Source organism: Pyrus communis, chromosome 9, assembly GCF_041283825.1.
Source record: "Pyrus communis isolate YQ-2024b chromosome 9, ASM4128382v1, whole genome shotgun sequence".
Lineage (NCBI taxonomy): Eukaryota > Viridiplantae > Streptophyta > Magnoliopsida > Rosales > Rosaceae > Pyrus > Pyrus communis.
The window spans coordinates 904,020-920,985 of NC_142573.1; the positions used below are offsets into that span (position 1 = coordinate 904,020).

A 16,966-nucleotide genomic window follows, 5' to 3' on the forward strand; every position below is an offset into this window, starting at 1 on the left:
TTAGGGTACTACTACTACGACAAGGAATTTTCTCTTCTCTTCTCTTCCACACGAAGAAAACAATAATGATTCACGAAGAGATATACATTGGGAAAAAGGATTCTTGTCGGATCATTTTTTTCGTAATTGTGACCGGTTATCATATATCGTACGATCAGAAATCATTTCAAAATTTAAAATTTAAAATTAAATATAAATAATTCATAACTAAAACTGATCGATATACGATGAACGATCACAATCACAAAATTCCTAAAATTTGTAAAAAAATAGATTCGACGATGATCATTTTCCATACATTGGCTTGCAATCAACTCTTTTATTTATCTACGCATTCGAGATTCTGTATTAGAGTTCAGGGTTCCTCCCATCCCGATATTCGTTGTATTATTTTGAAAAGGAATAAAACGCTCTTCAACAAGTCGTTTTCGTGCGACCCTTGTCGGCAAAGCTTTCTTTTTACTTTTTTACTGAAACAAACAAGGAAGTTACCAAAGTCTAACTTGAAAGAAAGGAATCTAACGATTTTTAAATCAAAATGATTTTTAAAATTGGCATAATTAAAAAAGTGGTCTTAAATTTGTTGTAAATCATTTTGATGATTTTGTAAAAAAATTATTGATGTTCTCGTTAAGTGAAGGGATTAGTTTGGCAAAAGTACCCCTAAAAAGGTAATCATATGGTTGTTTATGTGACAATTTAACGAAAATTTTGATAAATTTTTCATAAAATAATCAAAATGATTTACAACAAACAAATTCATATACTATTTCTATTAATTTTATTGTCAGGAACTAAAGCATAGAGTTATATGATTTACCATACCTAAAACACCGCAAGTAGGCAAATCCGATTCTGATTTGCATCATTAATGAGGATGGTTGGCATTAAACCGCAATCTTTAATCTTTGACCATTAGAAAAAGTTAAAAGATAGGCATTAATTAAATTATATTATCTTCCAGAAGCTTCCAAATCAGTTCATTTCAAGCACTTTAATCCGGACAATGATCCTTTTCGGATTCATTTTGCAGAAATTCGAAGATCAATTAATCATATATGTTCATCGTATATCGTGCGATCAGTTTTCGTTAAGTACTATTTATGTTTAATTTAAAATTTAAAATTTAAAATAATTTCTAACATTAATGATATACGATGAACAGATACGATTGATTGATCATTCAGATTCCTACAAAGAGGATCCTATTCCCTTCAATCCAACTTAGCATAAAGTGTCCGCCAAGGTATCTCCCATGGATTTCGACAGCAACACCACACTCATCCTTTACCTAATTTTCGGTACGATCGTCACACTCAAAATCTCGAACGAATGTACATGACATACGGAATTTCAACATTTCACATCCTCGAAAAAACATGGCGTTTTGGTCTTTCGAATACACACTCTCTTATTCTGATATACACTCTCTTATTCTGATTGCATAGCTTATAAAAGCTTGCAATGTAAAAACAACACTTTTAAGGCACACTGCATAAGGGCAAGTCCGGGCCGGAAGTTAGGAAGGCGAGCATTCTACAAGGTAGGAGGGATCCATATGTAGCCATGTGTTTGTACGTATCCAACTTTTTCAAGCAGTGCATCCGCTTCTGCAGGACCCCGACTGCCTGGTTGGTATGGAAGCGGCTTTAACTCACCGTTGTCAATTCTGTGCAGAAGCGGTGTGAAGATTTCCCATGCCGCCTGATGATCGATTAACACAGTATATCAGTCAATTGGGAAAATGGCAGCGTGCCAAGAAAATAAGCGTACAATGTTGTTGTAACGAGAAAAGAAAGTGTACGATGTTATTACCTTCAACTCATCTCTACGCACAAAATGTTGTTGATCGCCTCTTATTCTGTCAAAAACAAATACCAATTGTCATGATTGATTAATCTTATGGTGTGGTCCTAGTTGAGCGGATTTCAATAACTATCTGTTAATTGGCTGAAACAAAAGCAGCATATGGGGTGCAATGTAAGAGATTTTTAAAATGGAAAGGTAGGTGCCTTACGTGTCAAGAATTAGACGTTCATAAGCCTCCGGGATAGTTACCCCTTGATAACGTTGCCCATATGACAAGTCTAATTCACTTTGGACAGTTGCCATCTCGAGTCCAGGCTGCTTGACCTGCATAACGGACGCTGAGCTAGTAAGTGAACATGCTAAAGGAGACAGGGACTCTCCTAGCGTTTCTCTGCTTAATGAACGTGATACATAAAGCGTGGGTTCCTATTGATTGGATTGAGGATCTTACGAAGTATTCTAACAATATTGTGCAGCATTCACATAATTATCCAAAACTTTCTCTAAAGTGAATTAGTAATTTAAGATGAAACTAAGCACCATATGAAAGCTTTGCCTGATGATATATGCACATGAAATCTGAAGATATCAGCTCAAAGCCTCAAACACACTATTATTGGACTTTATAGTGAACACATTACCGTAAGTTTCATGTACATGGCTTCTGAAGGCTGCAAGCGTATTACAAACTCATTCCTTCCTTGCTTCTTACCTAAAAAAGTGAGATAACGGTGAGCACAATATGGAACATAAAAACTACCAACAACATGTGGAATATATGGATGATTTCATAGCAGGAAATCATGAATTTCGGTTTTGTTACCAGAATTTCAAGAACAGTTTAGCAATAAAATTATATATACAATTGATGGAGCAATATGTTGAAATTAAGCCCCTTAAAATTATAGTATGTGCCTTACATTTGAATATGTCACCAGGAACATCCTTAAACTGAACTCTTATTTCTGCCTTTCTTGAATTTAATGCTTTCCCAGCCTTTAGTATAAAAGGAACACCTACAGAAAATCGCGTTGATGGTGAGTGAGTTCAATGCATGATATAATTCTTATAAAAGCAACCATTATATTCAAGTCGAATCTCCAAGACAATAGTACTTCCCAAATGGGAGGTTCAAAAGTTAGTTCAAATAAAATGTAAATGAACTGTGAAAGTTTCCATACCTTCCCATCTTTCATTGTGGATTCGCAGAATCACGGTTGAAAAGGTTGGAGTGTTTGAGTGGTCAGGAACAGTTGGATCGTCTGTGTAGCCATCATATTGTCCAAGAACAACTTCATCATCCTCAATTGGCATTACTGATTGAAGAACCTAAATTTTCAACCGTTAATCATCAACTGATACGGCATTCTGGAACTAAGAGCACATATAATGAAGGAATATTACACATCTCCTATGGGGACACGTTTCAAATTGATTTTTTCCTTCTGAAAACTATAGAAAGTATATCATCATAAAGGAATCGGGGATGCACACACCTTTACTTTCTCGTCCCGTATATGCTCAGGCTTTAGGGAAATAGGTTTTTCCATGGCAACCAAGCATAGAACCTGCAGAACAAATTGAATGAACAAATCAGGTGAAGGTTTTAATGCCTTTTTCCTGGAATGAAGGTTCACCAGGAGGGAAGGAAGAAGAAAATTCTGATGCATAAAGGTCTCACCTGCAAGAGATGATTTTGAATAATATCGCGGATAATTCTGTCAAAAAAAAAGAAAATGATTATTGATGCATCCAATTATATTTCCAGATACAATTAGCATCATACAATCTCAAAACAACGTAATTGATACAAATAATTCCCCAGAGACAGCAGGGAATACGGATTCTAGTAACAAAGATTTCTAAGTTCCAGATAATTTAACCATAAATAACATTCTCAAGGATGAAAGAATTCTTTTTCATTTAAACAACAAATTGGGACAATAGAACTGGTGAATCATACCCATATTCATCAAAATATCCACCACGACCTTCAGTTCCAAAATCCTCCCTAAACACAATCTGCCAAATAAACATAATTAAAGAAAAAGGGGATGAAATTTACTGCATGTTATATGTCTTGAGGTACCATGTGTACTGTACATTGTCAATGTAATACCGACATCCAATCATCAGTACTGAAGCAAGGATTCTCACCTGTACATTCGCAATGTTGTCTCGGTTCCAAAGGGGCAAAAAGAATCGATTTGCAAAACGAAGTACTAACTGCAAATTTACATACAAATAAAAAAATAAGCATATTTCATTAATATTAAGAACCAGAAACGTCTAAGGAAGTATATGCAGACATTATAATATTACCAGATTCTGCACCAATTCCTTCCCCAAATAGTGATCGATACGGTAAATTTGTGGTTCCTCGAACAACTCCCCAATCTGCTTACTCAGTTGCTCTGCAGAGTCCAAATCCTTGCCAAAAGGCTTCTCAACAACAATACGAGTCCATCCACCAAGATCAGCTGATATGATCATAATCAGACAATTGCAAATATTAATATTGACCTGTCATTTAACTTCACTCTGGAACCATTTAATGCCAAAATGTATGCCTGCTTAGAAAGAATAGCTATTTCAAATTATCCGTGTTGATACAGGGTTGGTGAAAACCTATGTAGTATTGGGAAAAGCTTACATCTATTCATGCAATAATGCCTGATCATCCTGCAGACAGAGGGATATACTGATGGAGGAAGTGCAAGATAAAAGAGCCTGCGGGATGATCCTTCCGCACTATTCTTTGAGATTTCATTATCTGAAATTTCCTTATCAAGCAGGCGAAATCCTTCCTCACCATCATAAGAACCACTTACATATTTGATCTACAGAAGAAAATTATTATGCAATTCAATATCTTTACGGAATGATATTATATGAATGGAATTGTACAAAAATGTTGCACAAGGCACCGACCAGTTGCAAAAAATTGGTTACATCTTCCGCGTCCTTGGGTGAAGCTCCTTTGTTACGGACAAGATACCTGCAGAGCAGTCCAGTAAAGATGAGGAAAAGAGTTGTACCTAGCATTAGTTTAAGTAAGCTAAAAAAATGTAGATTAACTGTTGTAGGAAACTTAACCATTTCCACTCGTATGAGTGAAATGGAATTGTGAAAATGATCAAAGAAAAGAAGCTCACCCACGTATGCGGTTTCTTAGCTCGTCATCAGAAATCTTAGTCCTTGCATATCCAAAAATGTGAACTTCTTCAGGTAGCAGAAATCCCTAGACAAACAACACACCCAATAGTAAAGTCACACTCACAATGCATGGTTCCACAGCCTACTCTATCAACTTTTTCATCAAATTTTAAGTACAATTAAACTTGGATACCATAACCGTATCCAAAGTATTGAGATTCAAAGAACGACGGACCGTATTTACGCATGCAAATACAAGAATCACAATAGAAACCTGCTTATAAAGGTTGAAGAGCGCCGGAAAAGTCTTCTTCTTGGCAAGATCACCGGAAGCGCCAAGCACGATGATTGAGAGAGACCCATTTTCGAGCACATGATCAATGTCTCTAACGGGTTCGCCTCGGAAGCTGTTTCTTTTCTCCACGTGCCATGATCCCGATCCCGATCCCATTTTTTAAGCTGTACAAGCAGCTCAAAAGCTATTTCACAAAACAAAAAGCTCATATCTTTTAGTTCGATTGGATCAAGGCAGCTTGAAGCATAAGTCAATGAGAGCAAATCACTGTCCCGGAATCAAAACGAGATTCGCATATATTCGCAATAATAGAGCATTTGAATATTAAGCAAATTCAACAGGAGTGGCTAATCTTCACTGTACCTAGTCCACTAATTGTGATTAAAGCTAATTAAGTAAATTATCAATTTTGTCAGTCCCCAAAATATTAATTTAAAAACTTAAAACATCAAAAATCCCACTTCACAACAAATTCCTTGTGAAAACCGATTCGCATGATAGAAAACGAAGCTGAAAAATCAAAACAAAATATTAAAATCTGAAAAATAATGATCCTAGCTATCGGAAAGCGATCAAATTTTCTGAAAAATAATGATCCGAGCTATCGGAAAGCGATGAAATTTGCTTAAGCGCTTGCAGATTGATCAAATTAAGTAAGAAAATAAGAGATTACGAACCTGATTACGGAGCAAAGACGGATCGAATTCGCAGAAATTGAGATTTTGCGATGCAGTGAATGAGCAGTGGGAGGAGAGAGAGAGAGGGGGGGGAGAAGTGGGAGGAAGTCAAGTCAGAAGTGGGTGTTGAATTGCAAGTGGAAAGTGATGGAGGAGGTTGCAAGTCCTGACTTCATGAGAGGGTTGGTGGTTGGTGGCGCTGCCCTTTTTAAATGATTTCTTCTGCTTCTCTCTCTAAAACGCACTCTCTATCTGGTTTTATGTCGACTCGATGCGATTAGTCATTACCGGCCGCCTAACATTATTTTTATTTCGGTACACGTCACCTCCCTTCCAATCTCCGCACATTTCTATTTTTGTCGCGGTGGATAAAGAGATTTATTTAGGATCCCGGACACTTTTAGATAATTCAAACGTTATAATATAAGTGGTTAGATATCTTAAAATATAAAATAAAACAACTTGTTCTATAACACTAAAGGTGGGTTTGGTATTATTGTGTTTTGAAAAAAAAATTACTTCTAGTATGCTGTGAGAATAAACTCATTTTTGCTGTTTTACGTTTTTAGTTTTTTTTCACCCAAAACTGTGAAAATAAGTTGTTTTTTAAGTGTTTACCAAACACCCTTTTGAGCTCAACTTTTTTTTATACTCACTTTTTGTAAAAGCACATCAGTATCAAATCAGTACTAAGTTGGCATACTGAAAAATTTCTGCGATCGATACTTAAACATTGATGTGCGGTGGCAAATGTAAATGACAAACCGCAAGGGACGAAAATGATGTGTTAGTCAGATGTCATAATTATTAGTGACGGAACACCAAAAATTGAAAGAATTCAAATTTAAGACATTCAAAATGCAAGAAAAGTAAAATAGGATAAGAGCAATTGTAATGTGACACGAGAATTAACATTAAATTACGATATATACATAAATTAATGTTAAGTTGTAAAGTGACAGAGAATATACAGATGTTCCATTTTGAGAAAATTCTCCTTTGCATTTATCATAGGCGGTTCAAACTTGAATTTCAATACGTTTCATTGCTGGATCTCTAAGTCAGTCAAATGTCTTATCTTATTATATTTTAAGTTACTAATTTTATGTTATTTTGTTTCTTTAAATGATTGTAAATTATTGTCTTGCCTTATTATGTCATATTCGGTTCAATGAAATGAAAAAGGAGGGAATTTTATCACAAGTGGTAGACAATGAAAGATATTAATTTACTGACATTACAACATGTATATTTTTTTATTAATACGCACATTGGATCTTGTTTCAAAAAAATATATAATACTCAGATTTTAAAAATGTTAGTTACACTGTGACATCCCGTCCCGAAAATATCGGAAACGTGCTTAGGAAATGACCCTTTTACCCCTAGTTGGTTTTCGTATTATTGTTTTTGGTTACTTTATGTGGTGTTGGCAAGCTTAGAGCCACACACACACACACACACACTGTCTCTCTCTGTCTCTCTCTCTCTCTGTGGGTTCCCCGAGCTCCATTCCTTCCTCTTCTCTCTGTAATGTACGGACAACACACAAAAGCACCCAAATCTTAGTAGATCGTGGAAACCAAAGACACCATTCAACTCGTGAAGTCGAGGCGAGCACAACCATACCATTTTCAGGTGAGGAATACTTCGTTTTCACGTCGATTCAACAATGGCCGATTTGGGTACTGTTCATGCAAAGTTTATACATTGAGTTTTTGGACTTTTAAAGCTTGTAGATGTGTTGGTGAGGTTCCCAGGAGCGTCGGAGTAGCTCGTTGGACGAATTTGGACGTCGGGAAGGCCTGGTTCGAAGTTGGCCGAGCTTGGAGTTTTTGGACAGGTATAATCTCTTAGTTTTAGCCCTTAAAACTTGTTGGGACATGTTCTACTAGTCTAGGGCTTTTGTTTGGTCCAAGAATCACGAAAAACGGATGAAAAATGAGCGAGAAAACCCAAGTTGCAGGTTTTCCCAGTTTCCGGCGCCGGCGACGTCGCCGGCGATCGAATGAAGAAGGCGACGGAATATTCCGTCAATTCTGACGGAATATTCCTAACGCCGTTAACGGATCCGGTTAGTTTTAACGGAATATTCCGTCAGTTTAACGGAATATTCCTGACGGCGTCTGTTGACACCGTCAGTGTGCCAGGCACGTGGCCGCGCGTGGGGGGCGCGTAGGTCCGTGCCTGTTCTGGCGCGTGGGGGCGCGTGCGGGGTCCAAAAATTATTTTAAAATTATGGTTGTGATCATGAGGTTGTGTAGAGCACGTTGGTATATGCATTTGTCCGTTTTGAGCAATGTATGAGAAGTTATTACGAGAAACGGGTTATGTGCTTTAAAATTAACGTTTTTATAGTTGTTTCGCATTTAGGTGACACGTACCCCGAGGACGAGCGTGCACACGCGAGACAGGGGGGCTACGACCCTTCTACATACCAGTGAGTGGGCTTTTGTTTTCCGTATATACCTATATACATTTATATTCCCAGAAATTGATTAAAAAGGGTTATTTACATTATGCCATGCACTTTATTATTATCGTTTACGCATCATTGCATGCATTATTGTGGCATACATATACATATGCATATTGGGTGCTGTGGACGCACAGGTAAGTGCCAGGTAAGTGACATTCACGTTTATGTTTCAGTAGTGGTTTGAGACGCCTAGAGAGCTCATAACCTGCACCCCGGTGTTAGTGCTCCCGCCCAGAGTAGGGCACAGTCCTTCACGTGATGTTCACCTCCCGCACCATACGCTCAGCTTGGATCCAAGTTAGGTGCATAGGCCTGTCGTACAGACCACATTAGGTGGTTCCGACTCGTAGGTGACTCGCGATAATTCGCACAGTCTTCACGTGATCGTAGCACTAGAGCGTATATATATATTACACCCAGGCCTGTCGTACAGACCACCTTGAGTGGTTCCGACTCGTGGGCAGGTTCAGTTATAGAGTTGAGATTTGAGCTCTAGATGCAGCCGTACAGGTCACGTTAGGTGACTCCGGCTGCCAGATGTTATGATGTTGATATGATTTATACCTGGGCACTTACATTCATTATAAGACTTTAGCATGGCATATACTTGAGCACGAATGATATACCCTTGAGCATGTTTGGAATATTTATACATACGTATATATGTTTATTTTTTGGGAAGTATACAGGTTTTACGGCGAGGGGTTAGAATGTATTTTGCTAAATGATTTTCAAAGAGCTTTGTTTTTGCCCACTCACGCTTTTGTTTTGCGCCCCTCCAGGTTCTAGTTGCTTAGCCGTTGCGGTGGTTTCCCTTGAGAGCTTTCCGGCGTTCTGACAGACACTCCACATTGTAGGGTCACCTTCGGGCGTACTACTATTGTCGTTTTCATTTGGGCTGCTATAGACCTGCTCTGGAATTGTATCTCACTTACTAGCACTTATTCTAGTACTTTGTATGCTAGATTTTAATTATTCGTACTTTTATATTACTGTTCTATTAGCTTCCGCACGTGCACATGGCTACGTCACCTTCGTGTGACGGCCAGCACTCCCTGATCTCGGTCGGGGTGTGTCATACACTGGATCTCATTTTAAACAAATTATATTATAATTAAATTTTAAAAACGTTAATTACATAGACCACGCATACTGTCACATCACGTCCTTGGCCCCGACCACATTCTGAGCTCAACTCCATCGTAGCACGATATTGTCTATTATAATTAAATTTTAAAAACGTTAATTGCATAGACCACGCATACTGTCACATCACGGCCTGGGCCCCGACCACATTTCAGGGTTAACTCCACTGTAGCACGATATTGTCTGTTTTGAGCCCCAACCACGCACTCACGGTTTTGTTTTTGGGAACTCACACGAGAACTTCCCAGTGGGTCACTCATCTTGGGATTGCTCTCGCGCGCTACTGGCTTAACTTCGGAGTTCCCATGGCACTCGAAGCCAGTAAGCTCCCAAAAGGCTTCGTGCTAGGTAGAGATGATAATATACATATAAGGTTTACAAGATCTACTTCCCTGAGCGATGTGAAATGTTACACATACTATAACATATAAATTAATAACATCGTCACTAAAAAATTATATAACTTAACTTTGTAAAACAGTGACAATAATTATTTTTTATCATAGGATAAAACAATCAACAATGATACAAATTATCCATTAACATATTAAAATAAGAAAAACTAATGAAAATGGTTTAAAAACTTTGAGTTTTAACAATAAAAACAAAATAAAAAATAAAATTAATAGTACTAAAATTAATTTTTTATATAAAAATATAATTTTTTTTGTTTAAATAAACAGCAACAAAAAAATTTGGTCAAAATTCCCATCCAGGATCCAGAGGGCAAAAGATGGCATGATCATGTGAAAACTGTGGGGTGTCGTGACTGATTGAACAATTTAGAAGCAAAGCAAAAACCCAGCACGTGACCTTCCACGTGCTGTCGCGTGACGTAAGCAATGATAGACGGAGGACGTGTGACGTTCGTATCAGAAATGCCTGCGTCCCACGATTCATATGGTTGCCGCCCCCGCCATTTATCCACTTCTATCTGACTGGAGACTGGTGAATGTCTTTCGAAGGCAATCACTGTAATACTCGGATGTTCTTGGATGCCAGGGTACGGTTGAGGAACGAATGGAAGCGGTGCAAGTGGTGGCGGATCTAGGAAATATTATTGACAGGGTTAATAATAATCGATACCATAGTGCGGAAAAGTTTTTGGTCGAAATACCATAAAAATTGTCATCTTATTGAGAGTCCGCCTGAGTGCGAGTCTGTTCTCCCCGGAGTGATTCCGTGGGTGGGATTCGGTTTCCCGTTGATCAAACTAGTTTTCTGGAGGTTTCCGTGGTACCAACCTGGATGCAAAAAGTAAACTTTTTCTCTCCTCTGTGAGAGTCCGCCTGAGTGCGAGTCTGTTCTCCCCGGAGTGATTCCGTGGGTGGGATTCGGTTTCCCGTTGATCAAACCATCTTTAAGCCCTCAGATCTGGAGGTTTTGACCCGTTGCTGTGATCTGCAGAGCCTTCACTCCCCTTGAACCTCTCTGTACGCCATCAACCTTGTTTCCCCTCTCGATACCCTTCATACATCGATAGAGCAGAGGATATACACGGCTTCGAGATTCTGGCGGACGCCGATCGGTATGGCGTCGTAGGTTGATCTGACGGCTGAGATCCCGGGAAAGTTCTCGCACCTTTGAGCTCCGGTGTGCTCGTACAGCACCGCGAACGGCTTTTTTCGATCTCTGGAAACATCCTCTCCTCCAAATACATCCGCAGAGCAACCAGCACAGCGAAACGATGATGGATGCGTCGAGCAAAAGAGCAAAGCGTCATCTAATTTTTGACTGAGGGATATTTCTGCATCTTTTCTATCCGGTGTGAGAGTGTTTGATCCTTCGTGAGTTCCGCCCATGCGCGTGTGGCTACAGGTGAGTATCGATCGTGTATTTTGTGCTGTGCAGGTCAAAATCTTGGGGTGTTGGGTAACTGAGGCTCTGGAAGCAGGACAGGGCCTAGGGTGACGCAAAGGATTTGGGGCTTTTCAAATTGGTGTGCTGTATTCCACGAGGGTTGCAGTGACTGTTGTGTTGATCTGATTGGGGTTTTACCTCTGTCAATTTGGGTTTGTGGGATCTGTGCGCTTGGGGGGTTCTGCTATTGTGGTTCGATTGGGGGAGGGTGGTGGAATCTGTCATATGGTAGGTAGTAGATGGGTGATGTAAGGGATTCGGGTGACGGTAAGGGGTGGGGTTTCTCAAACTAGGGTGAATCTCTCTTCGAGGGGGAATGGGGTGGGGTGGTTTGTCTCTAATTAGAGTGTCTCTCTCTTCGAGAGGTGATGGGGTGGGTAATTTGACTCGGGTTGGGGGTATTAATTCTGTCAGTCTGGGTTTGAGGGGGCAGGATCAGTGGATGGAAAGTCTCAGTGACAGGGAGGAGAAGAAAGATATCAGTTGGTATTCGGGGTGGCTTATCTGTGTGTTCTGAGGTTGTGTCCAGCAAGTCAAGGTTTCTTCTTCGTCTCAGGCTGGGCGAGTGGGGCAGCGCTGTTCCTTTGTGATGGCGAAAAATGGAGTGGATGAACTGGTGGTTCAACTGAACCAAACACTGGATTTATCAAACATGGAGCAGGGAGTTAAATTGGTTGGGCAAGTTCTTATGCCAAAACCATTGAACAAGTGGGGAGTGAGGAATATTCTCAGAGCGGCTTGGAAAGAATTGGGTGATGTGGAAATAAAATGGGTAAGGGAGAATGTCTTCATTATTTCGGTCAAAGATGAAAATGTAGCCTCAAAAATCCTTGAGCAGGTTCCCTGGGCAGTGATGAAAAAGGTGTTCTCTGTCGTGAAATGGCCTCCGGAGCTCGCTTTGGAGAAGCTGGAGCTGGATGCTGTTCCATTTTGGGTTCAAATAAGGGGAATGCCGCTGGGCTTAGCCTCTATCGAGAATGTGCAGCGTGTAACCAAAGAGGCTGGGAAATTTATAGCCATGGAGGATCCCGGACACGCTCGTGGATTTGTGAGAATCAGAATTTTAGTTGATACGGAGAAGCCATTATTTAAGGGATGCTGGATTCGAAGGGATTCAAATAAGGAAACCTGGGTGGAATTCCGGTATGAACGGCTTCAAGATTTTTGCTACAGGTGTGGACGGATTGGGCATATCAATACAGAATGTTCCGTTGAGATGTCTGGAAATGGGGAGGTGGCGTATGGAGAGTGGATGAAGGCACCGCCGGTAAGGGAGGTGGCGATATCGAAGAGAGTAGAGTATGTGGGCAGGGGGGAACGCCGGCAGGCCGGGGCGGTGCGCGGACCGAGCATCACGGCTGCACAGAATCAAGGTCGTTTACGGATTTCAAAGGCTCAAGGCATGGAGCCCAATCAAACCATGGAACCAGGGGGAGCATCAAAGATTCGTGGCACAGGTCAAAAAAAATGGCGTAGAAGAATGCGGGGGGAGGCAGAGGATACGTCTTCCTGCTCTGAAATGGAAAGCATTAAAACAGTGGGTGAAGGAAGGTCGGGTGAGGTCCAGGGGGGCAATAATTTTCTGTCCGCCCAGGATGATGAACCATTATGGGGTAGTAAAAGAAGTGGGGATGCATAGGATTTGATGCTAATTCAAGCTCCACAGAAGAAATTCAAGGGCTCGGATACGGAAGAGAATTACCAAGGAAGGGTGGCAGAGACAGGGAGGAGGTTAAACTGCAAGGAAGGAGATCTATCAGTGGATCGAGCGGTCCATACGACGGGTGAAGATAAGGAAGAAATAAGTGAGGATAGTGGAGGACATGAAGTAATGGAAGGGGAGTCGGATATTGTTAAAGGAAGGATGGTGACAAGGAAGGCGGGCAAGTTGGCTCGGGGCGGTGGCGGCTGGCCTTCAACAGCCGCAGACCAGCCATGAGTTATATATTCTGGAACTGTCGTGGGCTAGGGTCGGCAACGACAGTCAGGGCTCTCCATGAGCTTATTTGCAAAAAGAGACCCTCTATGATCTTTTTATCAGAGACTAAGATGAAAGATCATAGAATTCTAGGTGTGAGGAGGCGATTGGGTTACTTACATGGTTTTGATGTTTCGCCAATTGGAATGGCTGGAGGATTGAGTTTATGGTGGGAGGATAATCTGGAGGTCAATATTATCTTTTCGTCCAAGCATATTATTGATGCTGTGATGAGAATTAAAGGGCAAACGCAATGGAGTCGGATTACGGGTGTGTACGGAACGTCGTATAGAGTTGAGAAAAATCTGTTTTGGGAATGGATGGTTAACCAATTTACTCCCACAAATATACCTTGGATTTGTGGCGGGGATTTCAACGAATTCCTGTGGGATTATGAGAAGTCTGGAGGAGTTGAGGTCTTGTACAACAGACCAAGATTCTTAGAAGAGTTTCTGTCTTCCTCTCAGCTGATGGACTTGGGTTTCAATGGACCAACATTCACGTGGAGAGGGCTGAGAAAAGGGGATTGGGTGGAGGAGCGATTAGACAGGGTCATGGCGAATGAAAAGTGGCAGCAACTTTGGCCGAACTCCCATGTTATGCATGAAACGGTTTTAGCCTCGGATCACTGCCCAATTGTTCTTAGTTCTATATCTGATGGGCAGAAAGGAAGGAAGATGTTCAGGTTTGAGGCGTTTTGGGTCTCGGATGAAGAGTGTAAGAATTTGGTGGAAAAGTGCTGGGACCGGCGGCATCATGGTAGCCCTGTGAATAGGTGGGTGAGATCTTTAAATGAATGTCGTTATCGTTTGAGCAGGTGGAATCGTACCAAATTTAAGGGGAGGGGTAGCAGGATCCATGATCTTCTTTCCCAGTTAGATTCACTCCAGCGAGACTGGGGTCCAAACTATGATGAGATAAGGGAGATATCTCGGCAGATTGATGAGTTAAGACTCCAAGAGGAGAGTTATTGGTGCCAGCGATCGAGGGTAAAATGGTTGAGGGAGGGGGATGCAAACACTCAGTTTTTTCACTCTTCAACCCTTCAGAGGCGTAGGAGAAATAAGATTGTGAAGCTTAGGGCTGAAAATGGAAACTGGGTGGAAAATCCGTCTCAGGTGCGCCATTTAGTGGATAATCATTTATCTTCAGTTTTTAGCTCGGCAGGGGATCGTAATTGGGGGTCGCTGCTAGATTGCATTAATCCCTCGGTCTCGACAGAAATGAATGAGGCGCTAACTGCACCGGTTACGGAGGAGGAGATAAAGGAGGCTGCTGGGAATATGGGAGATCTTAAGGCTCCCGGCCCCGATGGTTTCCAGGGGATCTTCTATCAGACATACTGGGAGATTGTGAAGGAAGATGTTTCGGCTTTGGTCAGAGAGTTGCTTCAGGACGTCGCGGGTTCGAGATTGATAAATCAGACTAATATAGTACTGATTCCCAAAGTCCCTAATCCAGAATTTGTGTCGCAGTTCAGGCCTATCAGCCTGTGTAACTACTCGTACAAAATACTGTCAAAGATTCTTGCTAACCGGTTGAAGGTATTATTGCCTAAAATCATATCTCCATCTCAGAATGCTTTTGTGGCAGGTAGACAAATTCAGGATTGCATTGGCATAGCCCATGAGATGTTTCATTTTCTGAAGGGAAGGAAAGTCAGGAACAGATTTGAAATGGGGATTAAACTGGATATGCAGAAGGCGTATGATAGGGTTGAATGGGATTTTTTGGATGCGGTAATGGAAAGAATGGGGTTCAGCAGTAGTTGGAGATCGCTAATTAATGGATGTATTTCGTCTGTGAGTTTCGCTGTTCTTCTAAATGGGCAGGCTGGAGAGTCTTTTGCTCCCTCGCGGGGCCTCCGTCAGGGGGATCCTCTTTCTCCTTATTTATTTATTTTGGTGGGGGAAGTTCTTTCCAAACTGATTCAGGGTGCGGTGGACCAAGGTAGGTTGGAGGGTGTTAAGATTGGTGGATACGGACCCGTGATTTCTCACCTCTTCTTTGCGGATGATACCCTTCTGTTTCTGCGGGCAGATGTGAAAAACTGCAGGAATTTGAAACATATGCTGGACAAATTTTGTGTGGCGTCTGGGCAGAAGGTTAATTTGGAGAAATCCAGTGTTTTCTTTGGGGCAAATGTTCCGAAAGTGAACGCGGATCAGATGGGGTTGCCCTTGGTATGACGGTGGTTAGCAATCCGGGGACTTATTTGGGGGTCCCTGCTATTTGGGGCCGGTCGAAAAAGCGTGGTCTTGCTTATGTGAAAGGAAGAGTAATGGAAAAGCTTCAAGGGTGGAAACAAAGTACTCTATCCCGTGTCGGTAAAGAGGTTTTAATTAAGGCTGTTATCCAAGCTATTCCGGCGTACCCAATGTGCATTTTCAAATTCCCCGCCGTCGTTTGTCAGGAATTGGATGCGTTAGTGGCTGGATTTTGGTGGGGTTGCAAGGAGGGAGCCCAAAAGATTCATTGGGTCTCAAATGAGGTTTTGGGTTTGCCAAAAGACTTGGGTGGTTTAGGCTTCAGAAACTTTATGGAATTTAATGATGCTCTGCTTGCTAAACAATGTTGGCGTTTAATCACGGAACCGGACTCGCTGTGGGCTAGGGTGATGAAAGCCCGGTATTTTCCCCATTGCTCGATATGGGATGCGAAGAAAGGTGGTCGGGCTTCTTGGGCTTGGAGCAGCCTCATCTGTGGTAGGGACGTGATCAAGGAGGGTTCCCATTGGCAGATTTTGGGCGGTCAGGAGGTGAGGGTGTGGCAGGATAGGTGGCTTCCATCTTTGCCCCTTGGACATCCGGTGCCGGTTGGCCAGGTTGCGGTTACTCCCAGTTTAAAGGTCAGTGCGCTTATATGTCCGGAGTCGGGGCGGTGGAATCTTAGCTTTTTACAGCCTTTCATATCGGGGGAGGCTTTGCAGGCTATTGAGGAGACGCCTTTGGGGGATCTAAGTCGTAAGGATAGGCTTATCTGGGATTTGAGTAAGAACGGTACTTATTCGGTCAAGTCAGGTTATAGATGGTTGCAAGGTAGATCACTGGCTAGGAGGGACAAGCGTCGGCCTTCTGTTCGTGGGGTTCCCAAGGCGTTTTGGAAGGGGATTTGGAAGCTGGAGGTGCCCCCCAAGTTGCGACATTTCTTGTGGCTTACGGTGCATAATTGTCTTCCTACTCGGGAAGCCTTGTACCGACGACGGTCCTCTCTGAATTCTACTTGTCCTATTTGCTGCGGCCATGATGAAACCATTGAGCACATTTTCCTTTCTTGCTCTTGGGTTGAGCCAATCTGGTTTGGTGGGGCTTTGGGGTATAAATTGGATCGTCTTTCTCTCCCGTCTTGGCTGGACTGGATTCAGAAGGTATTCTCTCCGTCTTTATGCAACTTTGGAGATACAATGTGGAGACAATCCTATATTGTTTTTACCTGTTGGTGTATTTGGAAAGCTCGTTGTGATTTTGTTTTCAAAGGGATGTCTGTTAACCCTTTAAAAGTCTTGGCTGATGTTTCTGCGGCTATGAGCTTGTTTTTTGGTGCTAAGGCAATGGCTGGGGTTAGGG

The 16,966-nt window shown here is 41.6% G+C and overlaps 2 protein-coding genes across 3 annotated transcripts; one reads left to right on the plus strand and one right to left on the minus strand.

Annotated features, from left to right (window-relative positions):
• Nucleotides 1–1,333: 1,333 nt before the first annotated feature.
• LOC137739598 (glucose-6-phosphate 1-dehydrogenase, cytoplasmic isoform) lies at nucleotides 1,334–6,329 on the minus strand. Of its 2 annotated transcripts, XM_088700521.1 has the most exons (17): nucleotides 5,938–6,166; nucleotides 5,722–5,770; nucleotides 5,240–5,444; nucleotides 4,965–5,050; nucleotides 4,741–4,807; nucleotides 4,463–4,649; nucleotides 4,132–4,289; nucleotides 3,967–4,035; nucleotides 3,773–3,831; nucleotides 3,491–3,527; nucleotides 3,306–3,377; nucleotides 2,991–3,138; nucleotides 2,730–2,825; nucleotides 2,451–2,521; nucleotides 2,018–2,133; nucleotides 1,816–1,861; nucleotides 1,334–1,704 (listed from the first exon to the last, which is right to left on the minus strand). In XM_088700521.1, exons 3-17 carry the CDS (start codon nucleotides 5,414–5,416, stop codon nucleotides 1,537–1,539), a joined length of 1,557 nt encoding a protein of 518 aa, XP_088556647.1. In that variant the 5' UTR covers nucleotides 5,417–5,444; nucleotides 5,722–5,770; nucleotides 5,938–6,166; the 3' UTR covers nucleotides 1,334–1,536. The 2 variants fall into 2 exon arrangements, with proteins under 2 accessions (XP_088556647.1, XP_068335322.2); XM_068479221.2 differs by lacking the exon at nucleotides 5,722–5,770 and having other exon boundaries at nucleotides 5,938–6,329.
• A 5,682-nt stretch (nucleotides 6,330–12,011) lies between these two features.
• Nucleotides 12,012–13,061, plus strand: LOC148693984 (uncharacterized). Its single transcript, XM_088700072.1, has one exon. The coding sequence runs from the start codon at nucleotides 12,012–12,014 to the stop codon at nucleotides 13,059–13,061; it is 1,050 nt and encodes a 349-aa protein (XP_088556198.1).
• The last annotated feature ends 3,905 nt before the right edge of the window (nucleotides 13,062–16,966 follow it).